Source organism: Corvus cornix, chromosome 1A (genome assembly GCF_000738735.6).
Source record: "Corvus cornix cornix isolate S_Up_H32 chromosome 1A, ASM73873v5, whole genome shotgun sequence".
Lineage (NCBI taxonomy): Eukaryota > Metazoa > Chordata > Aves > Passeriformes > Corvidae > Corvus > Corvus cornix.
Genome location: NC_047057.1, coordinates 32,167,633 through 32,186,037, shown reverse-complemented (window position 1 = coordinate 32,186,037; position 18,405 = coordinate 32,167,633). Strand labels below are relative to the sequence as shown.

The window sequence follows — 18,405 nt, the reverse complement described above, 5'->3', positions numbered from 1 at the left end:
TTCGGCAGAAATGTATGAGGGCAGGAGGAGGAAAGACAGAGCACCAGCCACCTGAATTTAGAGATACTGGCAAAAAAACCCCTGAGTATTATTAGGAAGTAGCATATGCTCTAGCTTGCGTTCCATTGCACCTCCTTCTCTTAATCATCTCTTCCTTCTCTTCCTAGAGAGAGCCCCAGTGCTTTAACTCATGTTTTTCCCTGACTTGTTCTGTCCAAACATCGGCAGCGCACCTTGCACAGAAACCAGCATTAAGAAACAACATCTTTATTCTGCCATCTGGGAGGCTTGGCACTTGGAAGCAAAGACAGTGGCATCAAGCAGCAGTCATATTTGGTCCCTGTGCAGCATTGGATTTTGAATTGTTTATATAGAGGTAGAGAAGCACAATGTGTGGTTTCCAGACCTGGAAAAGGGGAGGCTCAGGAAATTAAAGTGCAGAGTGGGTTGTGACAGAGGGAGGATCCAAGTCCTCTGGCTTCTGTTTCTGTGCCTTAATTACCGTGTCCTTTCTCAAGTAAGGAAGGTGCCACAGATTCACTCAGTGTGGTGAGTTTTCAGAACAATTTACTTCCAGCGTGACAAAGCTCTTCTATGTCATATCCACCAAAATTTAGCTCAAGGAAAGGTAAACATCCCTGAGACTACATCCAGAAATAGGCATATAATAGTAATTTGAGGGTGGTGTGAAATGATACTTTGATAGAGTGCCAGGCTATGGGAGGAGAAGTCATGCAGCCAAGACTGACGAATGTAATCAGTATTCAGTGGCTCAGCTGTTTTGAGACCAGATTTGGAGGACTTCTGCAGGTTGGTGAGCTCTAGAGATTTGAACCTCTCATAATCAACTGAAGTAGCACAAAGCAGGCAAGCCATGGCTGAGGCTCTCTGGCATGGAATTAAATATTTATTTTTCATAATGGAACAGTCAATTTGAAAGCTTTCAGCAGGAAATTCTGCTTTTCAAAGCTTAGCAAGAGCCACCTTGTTGCAGATGAAAAGCAGAATTTCATCCTGAAATTTTTTGAATGGCAGCTCAGCTATTTTTTGGGGAAAGATGTGGATCTGATGGCAGCATTGGCCTTTGCCAGCAATGAACTAAAAGCCAGCCACCACAGCAAATGATAAGAAGGATAATGAAGAAGAATTTTTCTTGTTCCATTGTGTTAGTAAAATCTTTCTGACAACTCCACAAATATGTCCAGAGAGATCACTTTAGATTCACATCTGCCTTCTGGAGAAATCCTCAGGAATTACACCATCGAAAGGAACGAGTAAGGCAGATACACAGAGAAGTACAGTGCGATCAAAGGGAGTCAAGGTGGCTTTAGGAAGCAAACATCACACCTTAGTGGCTTCAGGTCCTTGAGATTGTGTCTACAAGAGAATTAAAAAATAATAATAAATGCAGCAGATGCTCTTGCATGAGCACTTTGATTTCTCAGAAAACATTTGAGAAACCGTTCTGCATCACAAGTTATTAATATAAAAGATATGAAGCTACAGACTAAGTGGAAAGTTGGCACAGTCTACTGGAAACTGGCTAATGGGCAGGAAACAAAGGGTGGCAGTAAAAAGCTAAAAGGAGATTAATTGGTGAATGCTGCAGGGAACAGTGTTGGGACCCACTTTTTATTATTTACATATAAATTACTTGGAGGGTGGTATTGAAAGATCTCATCATTTGCCAGCAAAGCTGCACTGGATAACACTGCACATAAAAGGGATGATACAATTAAGAAAGGGCTTTATTTATTGAAGTAGCTGGGTTGATCAATAGTGCAGGCGAGTGAATGCAGGCTGTTGTTTAGCTGGAATTCCCCTGAGGCCTGCTGCTGAGGAGCACCTCAGGTGGCTGCAGGCTCACATGTCACTCTGTTGTGAGCGGTTTTCCAGCCACAGGGACTTTTGTTGGCTGCCTCTTAAAAACAAACCTGGTGAACAGGGCACAGCGCCTTCACAGGGCTGACGTCCTTTGCAGCAGCCAAAGGCAGGGTTTGTCCAGTGGGTAGATCTTTTTGAAATGTAAATAAAAACCAGCTCACCTGTTTGTTCATTGCTTGCCCAGAGTGGTTTTCTCAATGCTCTTGACTGCATGTAGGTAATATGTAATATGAGACACAAATACCTGGATGAAAGACGTTAATTGACAAACTGCATAATGCACATTCAGAAAGATGTGTGACTGTGGGCTCTAGTGGTGTGTATGCCCTGTTACCTGTCAGCAGATCTGTAAGTACTAGTCAGGTTAACTAGTATTATCCTATCTATAGGATGTAAGGGTAACCCAGTGCTTATTGTCGTGGCTTCATGGCTGGCTGTGCTGCTGAGGTTCCTTGCAGTTTTTAGATTTTCTGGTTGCTAATGTCAAGTTCAGCTAGTTAACAGGTCAGCTGCTTCACATCAATAAGACATCAGCAGATAGAAGAAGCATGATGACCAAACTGGGCTCCTTTCAGGGCAGCTGTGATACTCCAGAGAGATTAATTTAAAGAGTGAGAAACACTACCTGGGCAGCACAGAAGGGGCTGGTAGGCTGGAGGGAGTTGCTGAGAAGGCTCTCAGGACAGCATGGGAGGCCGAGGACACAAGTTCTGTGGGGCACTCTCAGGATTTATGTCTGGCTGCAGAAGCAGTGATTCACAAGGGAAAGACAGAAGATCCAAGATGGCATTGTTAGGAAATTTGTTGAGGCTGCTGCACTAGTTGAGGAAACCTCTGCACTGCCGGTCATTGTCTGGCCAGCTGTCACCTGCAGGAGCAAGGTTCTGCAATGCTGCTTTACAGAGCAGCTTTGCACAAACTTGTGTTACAGACAGAATGTTCCTTAAACCTCACTGTTTACTTTCCTGAAATACAGCTACAGGAAAGAGGCAGTCATTGAGAGGGTTTACTCTGGAATTTTAAAAATTAAAACAAAATAGTCATTTTCATTGCAATCGTTGAGCTGCTTTTGGTCGCATAAGATTTACAGGGCTGTAGGGTTCATTGCTGTTGCAGGCACTTAGGTAATTCCCTGCTTGTCTCCTCATATTTCAAAACTGTGGCATATCATACTCTCTCACCTTTTCTGTACAGTGTGGAGTGTGCTGTGGGTGCTGCACAGCGTGAGATGTGTGTGGGGTGGGTGTTCCGTGAGCCCTGCTGGGCTGAGCTGCTGTTCCACGTGCTTTGGTGGTGCTGCCGAGCCTGTGTGCCTCCAGGAGCTCTGCTGTCACACTGCTCCGTGTCCAGCTGAAGGCACAGGGCGCTACTGCAAGAGACCCTCATTGACCCAAGTAAGAACTACAAGAAAGCTGCTGGCAGAAAAATGAAGGGTTAGGAGCTGGTTACTTTCTGCACCTGGACAAGGTGGTGTGTGAACATAACTTCACCCTGCAATAGACTGGACAGCTCTAACTCATTTTCGTCAGCAACATATCAGGGGTACCTACAGCTGTATTTAAGAAATACAAGGCAAGACACAAAGAAAGGACTTAAGGTAACTGCGAGGCAGACAAAACTGCATTTCAGTGAACGTTTTGTTGCATGTCCAACTAGTCCTTGTATGCAACAATCTTACCTCGAATTGCCCCAAGCTTGTCTCCTGTAACCTTGGCACTCTCTTTTCCTTAGTCTAGGGACTGGCCTAACACCTCACTGTTCTCTGCATCTCTTCTGACATCTAGTTTCTTCTCAACATATGCCTTTCTGCTGGAGGTGCCCAGTTCACAAAGCTTGACCTTTTAGGAAGTACCCTTCTTCCTAGATTACACAAAAAACCCCAGTAATTGCATTTTTTTTCTGTTCCCCTAAAACAAAACATATTCTTGGTAAAGTGATCTCTTCTTGGTGTTGCTCTTGCATTTTGACCCACGGACTGGCTGCAGGTAGCTTTGAAAAGTTTCTCATCCGTCCCAGTGCTGCTCCTCAGAGCACCAGACAAAATGGTTCATTTCAGGAGGATTCCAATCAGTGATGCATGGTTTTGCTTTCCCACCTTCTACCCCACCTAAGCTGCAAAAAAGGCTCCTGTGGTATAATATGTCCTTTGCCTGGGTTGGGATGTGCTTTTCCCAGCACAGATGTTTGAAGCTTGGTTAGCCCTACCAGGGGCTTGGTGCTGAGTGCATCCTTCAGCATTAACTCTGATGCTTTCTCAAGTATTTGCTGGTCCCCAAGAGATCTGACCAGAACATGTGCTGCATATTGATGGTTGTGTTGGCTAACTTACCCTCCACACCCCAGTGATTTCTGAGTTGCAGCTCAGAAAACAGTGGGCTGTTAAGGCTGAACTAAATTCTGGAAGACAGGGACTATGACAGCTACTGATTTCTGTGCAATGAGCTTGAGATGAGAGGTGTGCTGCATATAGGGGTCTTTTCTATATTCCCACTCAAGTCTAAATAAGCAGATACACTCTAATGAAGAGAGTATCTTGCTTTGAATTTAATCCTCTCCAAAGTCCTTATTCAGCTGCTACCTTAGATAATGAAGTGAAGGTTACATTTTACAAATGACCTTCTTGTGCTTTTGAGTGAAAGGCGAGCTGGTAAGGATTAGCATCAGGTCTAGGTGATTTTTTTAAATCTTTTTTTTCCTCTGGTACTGGTTGAAGTCCCATAAAAGCATAATTACATTAAAAGGTCCAGGCATTTTATGTGCATTGCCTGCCTGCTCCATGGCTCCTAAGGGAAGAGTGCACCATGAGGGAGAATAAAACAGCTCATATTTTCTTGTTATGCCAAGTGCTTGTCCTGACTAACTGCGCTGTTAGTGGAGTCCAAGACTGGAGCAGGGTGCATGATGAGGTGCACCGTTTCTGAATTTCAGTATAGGTGATGCTTTCCTCCTGTCTGCCTTACCATGGCTGTTACAGTTCTTTCAAGTTGTGGTTGTTGCTGTGGAAATGGAAGTTCTCTGTGGGTCCTTCCTAATGGCTCCCCATCACAACCTGGGAATTGCAGGCATTTCTCAACTGGAGTGTGCTGGAAGGGGAGTTACACCAAACTAAAGGCTTGTTTTAAAACACTTTCTATGGCCTTTGCTTGTATTCTGGCTCAGCTGATGGCCTCGCAGCAACCCCCACCATGACTGCCTCTGCCACTCCCAGCTTCTCTGGGAAGAGGGCAGTGGAAGTTGTTTTAAAGGCAGGATGTTAAGAGGTGCCAGCAGTGGTCAGCCTGACTGGGACTGCAGACAGGTGAGTTGAAGCCAGTGGGTATTTTAATAGTGCAAAAAAGCTTCACTTTTGTGCAGATCTTGAATCGGTCTGTAGCTACTGAAATCCTAACAGATACATGAGACTGAGCAGTTTTTCTGCATTTCATGAAACCACTCACTTGCTCAGGCAAAACTCGTGAGTTCAGCAGCTGCCTCAGGTTTAGAAAAGTGAACGCAATGCTGGCTGTCACACAGGCATTTCCAAACATGCAATCTGGCAGACTTAAATGGATCTGGACAAATAGTGAAAACAATTATTTGTGAATATTTTATAAAATATCAAAAATTCATCAAATAAATTATTCAGCTTCCATACAGCTAGTCCTGCCAATGCTAGGGAGGAGCCTCATGCACTGAAGCCAGGCTGCCGGGTGGGGGAGGCTTCAAGTGCTTCTGGCATCAGGCAGCACAGGGCTTTAGAGCCTGGTTTCAGAATGCTTGCATCCATCCCGGCTGCAGTTAGCACCTGAGCCATGCTGAGCTGCAGCAGGAAGGATTGCTGTGTGGAGGGCTGAATTGGAGACAGACTCCAGCAATGCCATGGGAGGTATTTCAGTGCCCTGGCTGAAACCTGATAAACTCACAGCCAAACTCAGCAGTTTCATGAACAGGTCTGACAGTTGCCTCCTTCATGAATGTCTCTTGGGTTTTTTTCTTTTAGGTGAGAGTCTATGATCTCCTGCAGTATGAGCATGGGCCAGATGATGTTCTGATCCTTGCTACTGATGGGCTCTGGGATGTGCTGTTAAATGAAGAAGTGGCAGAAGCTGTCACTAACTTTCTACCAAACTGTGACCCTGATGATCCCCACAGGTTCGTGCTCATCCCTGATTTTCCAGCTTCTCTATAGAAGATCACTTTCTGGTAACATATTTTTGTAGAAAGTATGATATAAATAACATTTGGGAAACATGCAACACTTACAAGAAGACATTTTTATAGGTTGGACGGAGCCTCTACAGCAAACGTGAGCAATTGGAGCAGGGGCTCTATTATAACTCAGGAATGTCCACCTTGAAAGGAATAGGTGTGGGATCACAGCATCTTGGCATGGGATTCTGTTTGCTGTATGAGGTCCTGTGAAAACTGTAGGAGGCTGGGGTCTTGGAAGACCATGGCAACAAGTCTCTCCTCTGGACAGTCCCTTAACACTAAAGATTGTTTCTCTGTAGGACATCCTCATAATCTCCCTCTCTCTCCCACTGTGTATGTATATAAATACTGCACGCTGTGGTTGCCACTCATTCCTAGTCATAGTGTGACCTTTGAACCCACCTTCCTTAGAGGATGCTCAGTGCTACCAGCTACAGGATGGGTGTAGTGACAAAATAGGTGGAAAGTCCAACTTGTGTTTCCTTTAATTAGATTATGCTTTATTTCACTATTTTAATCTACCTCATCCTCCTCATTTTTTCTATCTTTATTACCTCTTAGATCATCAGTTTCTGTCCTTAAACCATCATGCAAACAAACAAGTTCCCAAACAACCATCTAGAGGCTATCTGCCTTGAGTGAGTCCATAGGTTTGTCTGCTACTGAGTTCAGTGTCACTGTGAATTAAAACATTATGCCAGAGATCAGAAGTCTCTCGTTTGTAACCAGGACTGTGAAAGTGGAAAGAGCTTGATTTATTCTTAGGGACTGCTCAGGAAGGGAAGTGTGTGTTGCTACTGAATTTAGGCCTGTCTACCACTGTGTTCTGCCCTCACCCTGGGCTGAGAGTGGGGAAAAGAGATTTTACACATCCCCAGTTGGTCTGTGGAAAGTGGAGTTTCAGAAATAGCTAAGACCCATCTCAAAATGCTTGCTGTTTCTCGTATTTCTAAGTGGTCATCTTCACAGGGTCAGCCCTATTCTTCATCAACAAACAAGGTAACTGGGTATGCACACCTTGACAGTGACTTGGGGTTTAAAGTGAGAACACCTTCAAAATAACAGCAGTATTTCCTTGCGCTGACACTTACAAATACAGAATGCAAAAAAAAGGTCTTGCTGCAATTGTCAGGAGAATGGAGGACTGATGATTATCATAAAGCTGCAACTGCAATATTTTGACTTTGCCCATCTCCTTATGCCAAAGATAAGATATGGTATGAATGACAGCCCTGGGCCATCTCTACTTCAGCAAGACATGCAGCTGTGTCTGCCCTTTCTCCGGGAGGAGATGAGACAGGATCAGTTAAGGGCACTTCAAGGGCATCTGGCAGTGTGCTATGCAGACATGCCATTAATTTAAGGTAGGAGGAGATGAGCCATCCAACCTACTTTCAGTTATTACCTGACACCATTCAAAAATGCCATGGTGCTTTTGTTCTCATTCCTGCACCGCTGAGCCTCTTCCTGCAAAGACACCTGGTAACACACAATACCTCTGTCCTGGCCTATCTCCATTCTCATCTCGTATTTGGGAAAGGTTGGCCCTGCCTACCATCCTCACCAGTCCCATCTGTTATGAATACAGTCAGGGTGTGTTATGTCTATCTTGTTCCTTTTGGTCTTTACTAAGCTCATGGTGATAGCCACCATGATTGCTGCAGTAGGAAGCAGGATTTTTTGAGCTTTTTGACTTGTTAGGTGAGTCATTTTTCATTCATTTAAAACACTCAGAGCAACGAGAGACACAAAGAAAATTATATTTTCTTCGTTTTGATTTAGATTTTCTTGTACTGGTTGGGTAATTGTGGGGAATTAGTCACTGTTTGTGCCAACATGAGCACCACACATTCCAGAACTGAGCCTGCTGTTTTTATAAACAGACACATTTACTGGTGTTTGAACAAACACATTTATTGGTGTTTGACCTACTGGTCTATGAATGGACATCTGAACTGAAAATAAATTTGTTCTTTTAAGCAAGTTTGTGCCAGATCATTTAGAGGCTTACAAATAGTTGTGGCAAGACATTTCTCATGCTGGCATGCAAAAGGTAATTAGAGCAGTCCGTCATATAGTTTACAATGATATTTATGAAAATTACCTTTGTGAAATTGCTCTTGCTGCTTGGTTGTAAGGAATATTTAAAGGTTTTAAAGTACTGTGTGAGAGGTTTTATGTAATTATTTCACAGTGGTCTAAATGAGGTATAACTAATGAATTTACAGTAGCATTCGAGCTCAAGCTGTGGAGCTGCATTCATTCCTCTCACTAGTCAGTGACAGAAAAATCTCCTTTGCTGTATTACAAGTGTTATGTTTAAAGGAAATGTTATCCCAGAAAATGTCAGGTTCTGTGATAGGTGTAGTGACATAATCTGTGGTGAGGTGATCAGCTGAAAATGTAGTATCTCTAGGGATGTAGAAAACTTGTTAGAATGTAAGAGCCTTGCACCCTGGGTTTGGTAGTGCTGTGGTCCTCAGGAGAACCAACCTGTGGAGCAGCCCCTGGATCCACCTGACCCAGTAGCCTACTTACTCCCTGACAGCAGTGTATTAAAAAAGAAAAGAAAAAAAAAAAACTAGAGAGGGTTTTAGAGCTGCAGAGTACTTATCTGTTACATAATTCGTTCCTTGTGGGAACAATATCCCTCCCATTTGAATTAGAAGTCACTTTATAGCCTGATGGGTAAGAGCTTAGAGCCCTCAGCAGTGCTCTTGGGACTCTCTCCTGCTGATATTTACTGTGAGTATTAGTTGCCCACATAAAAAACATCTCTGAGTTCTGTCAAACATAGCATGTGCCTGGATGTCTCCAAGCAAGGAGAGCAAAATCCCCAGGTCTCTCTTCATCCAGCCATGCAGACACAGCCTCAGGAGATTTGGGCACAGACTTGTTTAGAGAACAGTTCCTGTGTGAGGACTGTGATGGAGTGAAGAGGCTGGGATGGAGCTGGATTTCTTAGCCAGCTCATTTCTTATGGGTATTGTGGCAGACAAGCATTACAGGGGCTCTGAGCGAAGAACAGGTGGCAGCACCACTGCTGCTGTCCATACATCAGCTCTCTGAAGAGGTATGAAGATGGAGAACTGTGACTGTTTGCCAACTTCCTTCAGCTGCATTTATGCACGTTTACCCCCGACCTTGGGAATCTTTTATTTCTCATCCTTCCCTTTGTCATTTCTTGTCCCCTCACTTTCCCTCTCACTCACTAGAGATTTATGAGGATGCTGAGGAGCTCCTCCACATCTGCTGAGTGTGAGGAGATAAGAAGCTGCTCAGACATCAGCATGATTCTCCCACTGTCACCACTTCCTGCAGTACTTTCACTGATCAATACAGAAAGCTTTGGCATAAGAAAAAAACCTCCATATGTTTATTCTTAAAACACAAAAGCTGTATTCCAGCAAGGCTATTCATTAGGAGGAAGTGGATACTTTAAAACTACTTCAGCAGTTCTCTAATGCTGTTTCGACAGCTGAATCCCAATTCCACAGCACTGGAGAATAAAACATGCGGTAATGGACTGCTGCTGCTATTCATCTCCAGGTACAAGAGACTCACCCTGGCTCTGCCAGTGCCAAGTTGAACAGCATTGCTTCAATTCAGTTCTACACAGGAGAGGAATATGTTACTTCACTGCTACCTTCACCTGTTCCTTTTCCTTTGCTTCATTGTGCTGGTTTTCTTGAGTATTTCACCATTTGTCTACAAGAGAATTTCTTGTTTATTAAAATTCCTTTTTTTTTATCTTCCCCTCTCCAAACATTCAGCAGCAAAAGCCAAATACAATCAAAAGCAATACTCATTCCTTTGTACTCCTTAGATGTGGGGAGTCCTTGTTAATTAGAAAAAGCAGGAAGGCAAAGTTTTCTTGCAGAATGATGGGTGTTTCTTTCTTAAATTCTGACAATAGCTGAGAAATCCTTGGGAAATATGTTCTTGCCAAAATTCACTCAGCATCAGACATGCTGTGAATAAATATTTCAGTTTCTTGCTTGCCACGTGGAGTCCTTTTGTTCCTTAGCCCTGCATCTGATTTGGAAACTGAGGAGTGCAAGGGTGTATGTTTGGTTTTTTTCCCCCTAGAAAACATGATTTCATGTTGCATTAGGACAGTAAGGGCAGTGGTTCTTGTTACATCCTGATGTTTTAGCTCGAGTTTGTGGCACAGACTGATCTCAGAACATGTGGACAGTGCACGTGTGTATGCAAGCATGTGTGTTAGATTTCATGTCTTTGGGCCCTTCACTTACTGCTAAAAGGAAATAATTTGTCAAAACTAGTGAGGCCTGGAGATTTTATCACTCAGTACCATTAGGAACAGTGGGTGCATTGCAGCTGTACAACATTACTTGAATTTGGCATCAAACCTTTTGACTAGTTAAGTGTTGGTTCATTTGCATTGAAGAAATCTATCCAGTAGAGCAAATACATCTGCTCTTGGTTCAGAGGAATCCTCTGAGTTCAAGGCATCAAGATTCTAGACACAGAACATAATTGGTTTTTTTTTTTTCTTTTATCCCCAGAGACTGAATGAAGTCTCAGTGATAGAAATTCAAACTTAATACTGAATTCTGTGGTGAAAAGTTCTGAGGTTAGAACACTCCTGGATAATTGACAAACTTATACACGTACACAGTGCTTCTGATCAACAGAGATACTGTTCTTTCCCTTTCTACAGATGAGATCTGGGCAGATAATTTCTGGTCGAGGATCCTCCCTAGAAAAGGGGGTATTGAAATGCAAACCCTTCTTTGTCCTTTCTGGTTTGGGAAACTACAGAGGTGTGCTTTAATTCTGGAGGCCTGTGTGTGTGGCTTCATAGAGCGCTTGCATCATCCTGGAGGTTGATACTTACGCTTTTAATAGAACACATGCAGACTGGTGGTTTTTTTTCTTGTCAGAGCTTTAACTATTCAGTTAATTTTAATTATCAAATCATAGAAAAGCTTGCCTCCAACCAATCAAATACAAAATATCTTGCCTATGTGTTGGGCTGATGAAGTAAAACACATGACAGTAGCTGTTCACCCATAATGAGATTTCTTTCAGAGGAAACTTCCAAGTGAGTACACAGATGTGTTGATGTAGTAGCAGCAGGTAAAGCAGTAGGGGACAACATGACAGAGCACTGTCTAAGCACCTTTTGGACTCTGACACCCTTCTGCCCCCAAGCAGCATGTGGTATTTTTTCAGGACAGAAAAATAACTCCCATAAATCCAATGCCACTCAGCCCAGCACAGGCTGGGAGTTTTGAAGTAACATGAAACTTGGTATTTCACTAAATTAAGCACTTGACCACTCACATTCATGCAGTTTTCACTGAACTCATAAAAGTGAAAGAACTGTGGGACTCTGATAATCTGACCATGTTAACTGTTCCTTTCCAGTTTCAGAATAAAAGAGCTTTAAAAATCATTTCTATGGTCAAGAAAAACAGACAAGTTAGTCTACTTTGGCTTAAAGGGAAATTTGGATTTTATTTTTCATGCTCTATTACTTGCTTTCAAATTACTTTGTTCCAGTTCATTTCTGAAACAGTTGAGCCATGTTTACCTTCAGATGTGTCAGTGAACAAGTGTGTGGTTTTCAACAAGTAGTGTTATTTGGGGTCCTCAAGTTTTCAGACTACTACTAGAAAGTCAATTTGTTAAGGCAAGTGTGTTTAATATTTTTCTGAAGACTGGTGAAGTCAAGCACTCAGAATGGCCAGTGATTTTTGATCAAGTGGTGCCTTTCAAATACTTTTACATTCTTATTCAGGAACTGTCACCGAGCTGGAAGGAGTTGCTTTGTGCATATGCCATGGCTTGTGTTTCTCCTGCCTGCTTCTAAAACACTGGGAAGCATGTCTTGGTAGGTCACAGCATTAAATCTGGCAGGCAGCAGGCTGTGAAAACCCACTTTCCTCATGGAGACAACCCTCCCTGGCTGTATTGTGCCTTTTCCACAGGTACACGCTGGCGGCGCAGGACCTGGTGATGCGAGCCAGGGGAGTGCTGAAGGACCGGGGCTGGCGGATATCCAACGACAGGCTGGGCTCTGGAGACGACATCTCTGTCTACGTCATCCCTTTGATACACGGGAACAAACAGTTGTGAGAGGAGCATCAAGAGTGGTTATAGGATGGGGAACTTTTTGGGAAGGGCCTGTAAGAGACAATATGCTTTTGGTGGTCTGACCAGGACACTTCCAATTGATGTAATCTAGTCAAAACTAATGCTGGAGGGGTATTTTTCTGCCCAAAAGGTAGGGCTCTGCACATATACTGTATATGATTAAAGATAACCCTTAAGATTCCAATTTCCCTACAGAAATGGTTTTGGTGCTTAACAGGAATGGGATTTAAATGCTGCTAGCATATTATGGATTCTGTCATCCCTCTAGGTGGGGTGGGGAATTAATTTTTTTCTCAGTTTACCATGTAGCTTGAAAGAGCCATTTCAGTTGTGAAAGTAGAAGGGGGTATCAGAAGCCAAGGAGGCTCCTGAAATCCATCCCCAAATATTCAGAAGGGGGCTTGGGTCACATCTCATTTAAGAATATATATATATACATATATGACACTCAAGAGTTTTCTTCTTTCAAAAAGTTGTATTCATGGCTTACCTATGGACAACTTCAAACTTGTGTAATCCTCTGAGCCCCCATTTTCCTCTCCTGTCTCTTCTTCAGTAGACTATACCTCCTGTATTTTAGTAGGAAAACTGAAATTGGTTTCAGTGTGACTATACCTGTTTACTGCAGCTAAAACAGTCACCTGCAAAATTGTCCAGGAGAAATAGGTCACAGTCCTGTATGGCAGAATTTATTCTGGTGTGAGGAGTTACTTGTCAAGATTTCTTGTTGTGTGTATACCATGATTATACAGAGCATGCAAACTCAGCTTTATGTGATGTTTACCTGGAGGCCATGGTTTCTTTGGGATCAGAGATTTATATTCATTGAATGGTTCTGCCTGCTTTATCCTGTTGAAAGGATCCCTGACCATAAAATTTTTGCATCAGTTGAGATTTAGTAAATTTGTTTGGGCTCCTGAGTGTGCTTTCAGTTGGACTCCTACTTGAAGTAGTGGTATTGTTCTCATGAGCAATTTGGAAGCCCAGATCATGATCTATTTCAAAGGTGTTTCACTTCTTCCTGCCTCACTTATTATTCAAGTATACCTTCACCTGCTCGACTTCAGTGATCAGAAAGGGACAGCTTAAAACTTTGTGTCGTCTTGGCATTCAGAACTGTAGTCAAAGATCACAAGATGACTTTGAAAGATACAAGCCCTTGGCTTGATTCAGCAGCTCTTTTCTTTGCAGTGAAGAAAATTTGTGTAAAACACTCTTGACGTGGAAGCAGTAGTCCAGAGAGAAACAAGTGAGCAAGTCTGCAGTGTAACCTGGCTGCCTAGTCCAGGCAGGCAGCTCTTTTACTTCATTGGCAGCAATTTAAGAGAAAACAAAATCAGGAAGTTCTAGCATACAGGCAGGTATTGGCTGGGGAGCCAACTTCCACGTCATTTGTGCCCAGAGCACATTGGTGTGGAGCTGTTCATCTGGTTTGTACTTCTTTGATAAGAAAAAAGACCAGGAGCTGACATCATTGTGGGGCACTGACTAGAGAGCTCACAAACGTTATGTCCTTCCCAAAAGAGAAAGAGATGCTGTACCCTTTGCAGACTTTCTCCTGAGCAGGTGTGGCCCAGAGAGCTTGCCAGTTCTGTGATTCATGATGTGCTCTGTAAACATGACGCAGCCTGAGTGCGGTGCAGCTGCCCAGATGCTGTATTTGACTGCATCTGGAAGTACAGTTTGGTGGATTTAAACTACTCTTCTACAAATCTCTAGACCCAGAAGAGTTTCAGGATGAAAGCAGACAATGTGGAGAGTGGAACAGCTCAAACATTGCAGCAAGCTGCATGATTTTAACCTGAAAAGTGTTCCATAGGTTCCCCAGTGCCTCATGTGATAAAGCTGCACAGAAAATGGATGGTTTATATTCTAAAGCTTCAGTATAAATCAATGGCATATCTGATTATGTGTTTTCATGCTTTCTTTCCATACTTTTTTTCCTCTTTACCTCTTTTTCTGTGTGCATCTGGGTGAAAAGAGGGGCTTGGAGTCTAGAATATTTTTCACATGGCCCTTCATATGTTTTAAAGTTTAAGCAAGAGATCTTCTCTTGCACTTTTTTTTTTTGGCCTAATAAACTGGTAAACATGCTTTTCATGCTCTGTGCAACTCCTGTTGTCTCTTCGCAAATGCAGTTGTGTAGTCCTCTAGCAATTCAGATCCTCTTTCACAAAGAAATTAGTGCTGGCAGATCTGGTGAAATCATCTGAACAGGAAAGATGCTGGTGCTTGCTGGTACCAACGAAAAGCCCAAGTCAAGTATTTCAGTGCTCATGCACTGTTGGTCTTCATTTGGTAACATGGTGTCAACACACATAGCAGTCACTATAACACCACTGAGTGCAATGTGGTGGAAATAGATTTCCAGTGTAGCATTTGCCAAAATTTGAAAGTGAAACTTCAAGGCGATGGAAAAGGCACCTTCTCATTCAGGGGTGTTTTTAAACATACCCCTGAAGGGGTGGGTTAGCCGAATGCATGACTTGGTGGGAGCAAACTGGCAGGTGGCTTCTCAGAGCATGATCTGGTGGGCTGGTGAATCAGCCTGCACAGTGTTTGTTGTTCATCTGAGGTATTGCCATCAGTCAGAGCTTCTCTGCAGTGACTTGGCCCAAGGACGAGTTACGTTCACTGTCAGCCCCTCTCCCAGAAAGGGCAGAAATACAGTATCAGCAATTAACATCAATTAGCATCAATTAATGAATTCTGAGAACTTTAATAAAAGGTTTTCTACTCAGATGTATGTGACTGAAAATATGCTGTGACGCTTTCTGTTTTGCTTTTTTGCAAAGTATCTATTACACATTTGGGTGCTTTCCTCCCTGGAGTGTCTGGCACATCTCTGATCCATGCATTAGTACTTGAGCTTTCACTTTTACCTGCTTTCAGTAGGAGCTTCTTGCATCCCTGAGCTGGGGTCGTGCTCTGCTTCAAGGCATGGTATAAATACATATACACACCTAAGGCTCACAGAAATAGCAGGCAGGAGTCATTTTTTGGGGAGGTATTGTGTGAGAAGCAAGAATAATTAAAAGGACTTCAAATTCTCTTTAAAGGCTGAATTACTTTGCATTACACAGCATTAGAAAACACTGATGGCAGGGAGGATCCCTGGTGCACAATGCCATTTTTTGGATGGGTGCAGGATGGGTATTGCCGTGTTCAGACTTGCAGCTGCTCTAGGGCTCAGTGAAGCTCCCAAGTTAGAAGCAGACAGCTTGTGTCCTCAAACTGGAGCAAGTTAGGCACCAAATCCAAATTTTAGATCCCTGGCATGTCATCTTAGTTACTGCCTGATGCCAGCAGTGCTCTGGGTTTTGCCAGTCAAGTTCCCTTAATATCCAAAATTGTTTCAGCCTCAGCAGCAGAGAACCTCAGTCCTGAGTTACATCTGCATTCATACTGCTCTTGCACACAATGCTCTGCCTTGCCTGTGCATAGGCACTGCTTAGAAAGTTGGGCAAATTCTTGTCCTTCCTTGGATAATGGCAAGGAAAGGCAGCAGTAATGGAGTTACCTGCAGTGTAACACTGTCTTCTCCTGCCTAGTCCCGTCCCATTTTTAGCAACTCAAAACCAAGAAGCTTTTACCATTCTCCTAGAAGTACTGTTGCAGAAAGTAGAACAGCCATTTCAGATATTTTTCTCTTGCACTACCTACAATTTTCTAACCTAAAATTTTCTTTATTTAATTTGATGAAGAAGGTGTTTAGAAATTTAATTTACAACTGATTATGTAAGGCACACAACCATCTTTTGGTGCATTAAGACAAAAATGCTTCCTTCATGAACACAAAAGTGTATTGTCTGAGAGGGCTGCTGTTCAGTGGCCTCACATTGGAGAGAGAATTTTTTTAATAAATTCTAAAAAACAACAGGGCTAACAGGCTAAAGGAGAAGTGGGCAGAATCTGCTGTTAATAGTAGATTTCCATTTACAATTACTTCCATGTTGAAATATGATGAGAGGTTTGTGAGGTACTGTGAACTCTGTTCCCTCCAGGATGTTTCTGAAGAACTGCTCTTGATGTTTGGGCAGATTTTGGCTCTGAACTTCTGCTAGGTTTTTAAAGAACACTACATGCTTCGAGCAAATCTGCTGTGTTTCTTCCAGCCTGGGTGTTTTCCTCTTATTTTACATTTTATGTACTAATACTTTCAGCATTTTTCTATCAAACATGAGTGGCAAACTGTGTGGAATTGTTGTTCCTCCCGGACATTTTAGGTATGTAAATAGTTTTCCTCCATGTGTCTTAGATGAAGACTCAGTGATGTGGCTGTCATAGAGAGAGTGACCAAATGATGCTGTAACTGTGCTGCTGTATTTCTACCTGTGATGTACTTGAAGGAGGATGCCCTTCTCCACCTCCATGCTCATTCTGTTTTTTTTTTTTTCTTTTTAATCCATTGCTGTTGGTGCTCTTTCATAGGCATCTTATTTTGATTTTTTTTAATAGCTGCCACATTTTTCTTTCCTTCAATGGGCACTTCATCTTAATATCTTAATTTGAGATCTGTACAACTGTCTGGGGTTTGTATGTCCTGAAGAAAGGAGGACCTGCTGGAGGAAGATTATTTTGGACCAATGTACTTCTGCTTTGTGACTGTGAAATGTTAATCTTTTTGTAATCTAAGAACAAAAAATGTTTAGTAAAGGGATATATTTTGTGTTTTTTGAAACTTTTCAGTGCAATGAACAAAAGAGGAGGATACTGAAGAAGTGTATGTGCAAAATTTTAAAATAAAATTTTAAATTATATATTATATATATCCATCTAGATGTATAATCGTTATTATTCTGCCTTTGTCATGAACATTCCCTGAGTCTCTTTATGTGTATTACTAATTGTGCAATGTGGACAAGTAGCACACTCTGCTTTACAAGGGAAGAGAACTGATGATTCACTGACAAAGGTCTCACTGTTGAGTTAGTGAAGTAAATTCCTGTGAGGTGCATTAGCGTTTGGGTTGATGTGGAAGAGTTCAGCTGTAGGATAGCTGTAAGAGCTTTGTGCTGCCATCAGATCATGATTCATTGCTCAGACTGCCAGTTTCCGTGTTCTGACTCAGTGAAGAGCTATGCAAAGTGATCCAGTACCAGCTCTCTGAGGCATTGGGTGTAATTCTGGAAATGACAACACAGTTGGAGTAAGTTTTCCGTCATCCTCACTTCCTTAGGAATCACTGTCTTAAATTCTGCTCTGAGTTTATGTTTAAGGGTGAATTCATAGATTCCACTGATGGTCTCATGGTTATTTAGTAACCCACAGTGCTTTTGCAGGTACTGAAGACGCAGGAACAAACACCAGCCTCGCCCTGTACCAGCACAGCCACAGACAATGCCACCTGGGTTACCAGCAAGAGAATGAAAACTGGGCACTTATCTACTCATTATATTTTGAAATATTGCATTGCAGCGCAAGTGGTTCTCCTGCTTCCTATTTCACCTCATGCTTGGTAAAAGAGCAGTGAAAACATCTGTTCTAGTGCTACTCCAGTTTTTAAAGTGCTGCACGTGCCCATTGTATCCACTGAGCACAATGGAGGGTGCAGAGAGAGGTAGTGTGTTACTTTCACTCTTGCTTCACTACTCTCCCCTTAAGTCCTACAGTTTATTACTGCAGTCCAACCTCAGTGTCAAGTTTAAAATTGCTGTGCAAATAAAACTTCAGTACTGCTTTGCCTGGCTTGCTGGTGTCAGCTGAATAATAGGTGTTGGTAGCATGCAGTGACAGGGAACTGTTGCACACCAACTGAACCTAAAGGACCTTGTTCCACATCATCCTCTTGCTTTTGCATTTCCTATGCCCTAAATTCTGTAAGCTTGTAGATCAAGTAAGGCTTGTTATTTTAAATTTTTTTAGGTGATCCATACAACTCTTAAAATTTGGACATCAGTTTCTGTAATTCATGTAGGAAATAAATCAGTGCTTTGCCAAATAATCCATGCATGTATCCTACTGAATGTACTCAGTTAACTAAAGTGACGTAAGAGAACAATCCCACTTATTTATTGTATTTTGTACAGTTTCTGTAAAACCGAGGCCTGAAATTTTGTCTTCTTAATGTGTCCTGGTAGAGCAATGTACTTTCACAGAAAGTTGACTTCTTTATGCTTTTACACAGTGGTTTTTACTGATTCCAGAGTTTCTCTCATGCTTTCCAGGAAGGCTTATATAAATCAAAGTTTTTGCACATCCTGTTCT

General features: G+C 42.4%; 1 protein-coding gene across 2 annotated transcripts in view; it reads left to right on the top strand.

Moving 5' to 3' along the window:
* PPM1H (protein phosphatase, Mg2+/Mn2+ dependent 1H) overlaps nucleotides 1-17,824 on the top strand; it is a 134,419-nt gene extending 116,595 nt beyond the window's left edge. Inside the window, exons 9-11 of one of the 2 annotated variants that reach the window (XM_039570524.1) lie at nucleotides 5,864-6,015; nucleotides 11,843-11,935; nucleotides 12,033-17,824. In XM_039570524.1, the coding sequence (XP_039426458.1) occupies nucleotides 5,864-6,015; nucleotides 11,843-11,935; nucleotides 12,033-12,180 (393 nt within the window). In that variant the 3' untranslated portion in view covers nucleotides 12,181-17,824. The remainder of the gene's footprint in view (nucleotides 1-5,863; nucleotides 6,016-11,842; nucleotides 11,936-12,032) is intronic. The other variant, XM_039570523.1, reaches the window with a different exon arrangement.
* Nucleotides 17,825-18,405: the final 581 nt, after the last annotated feature.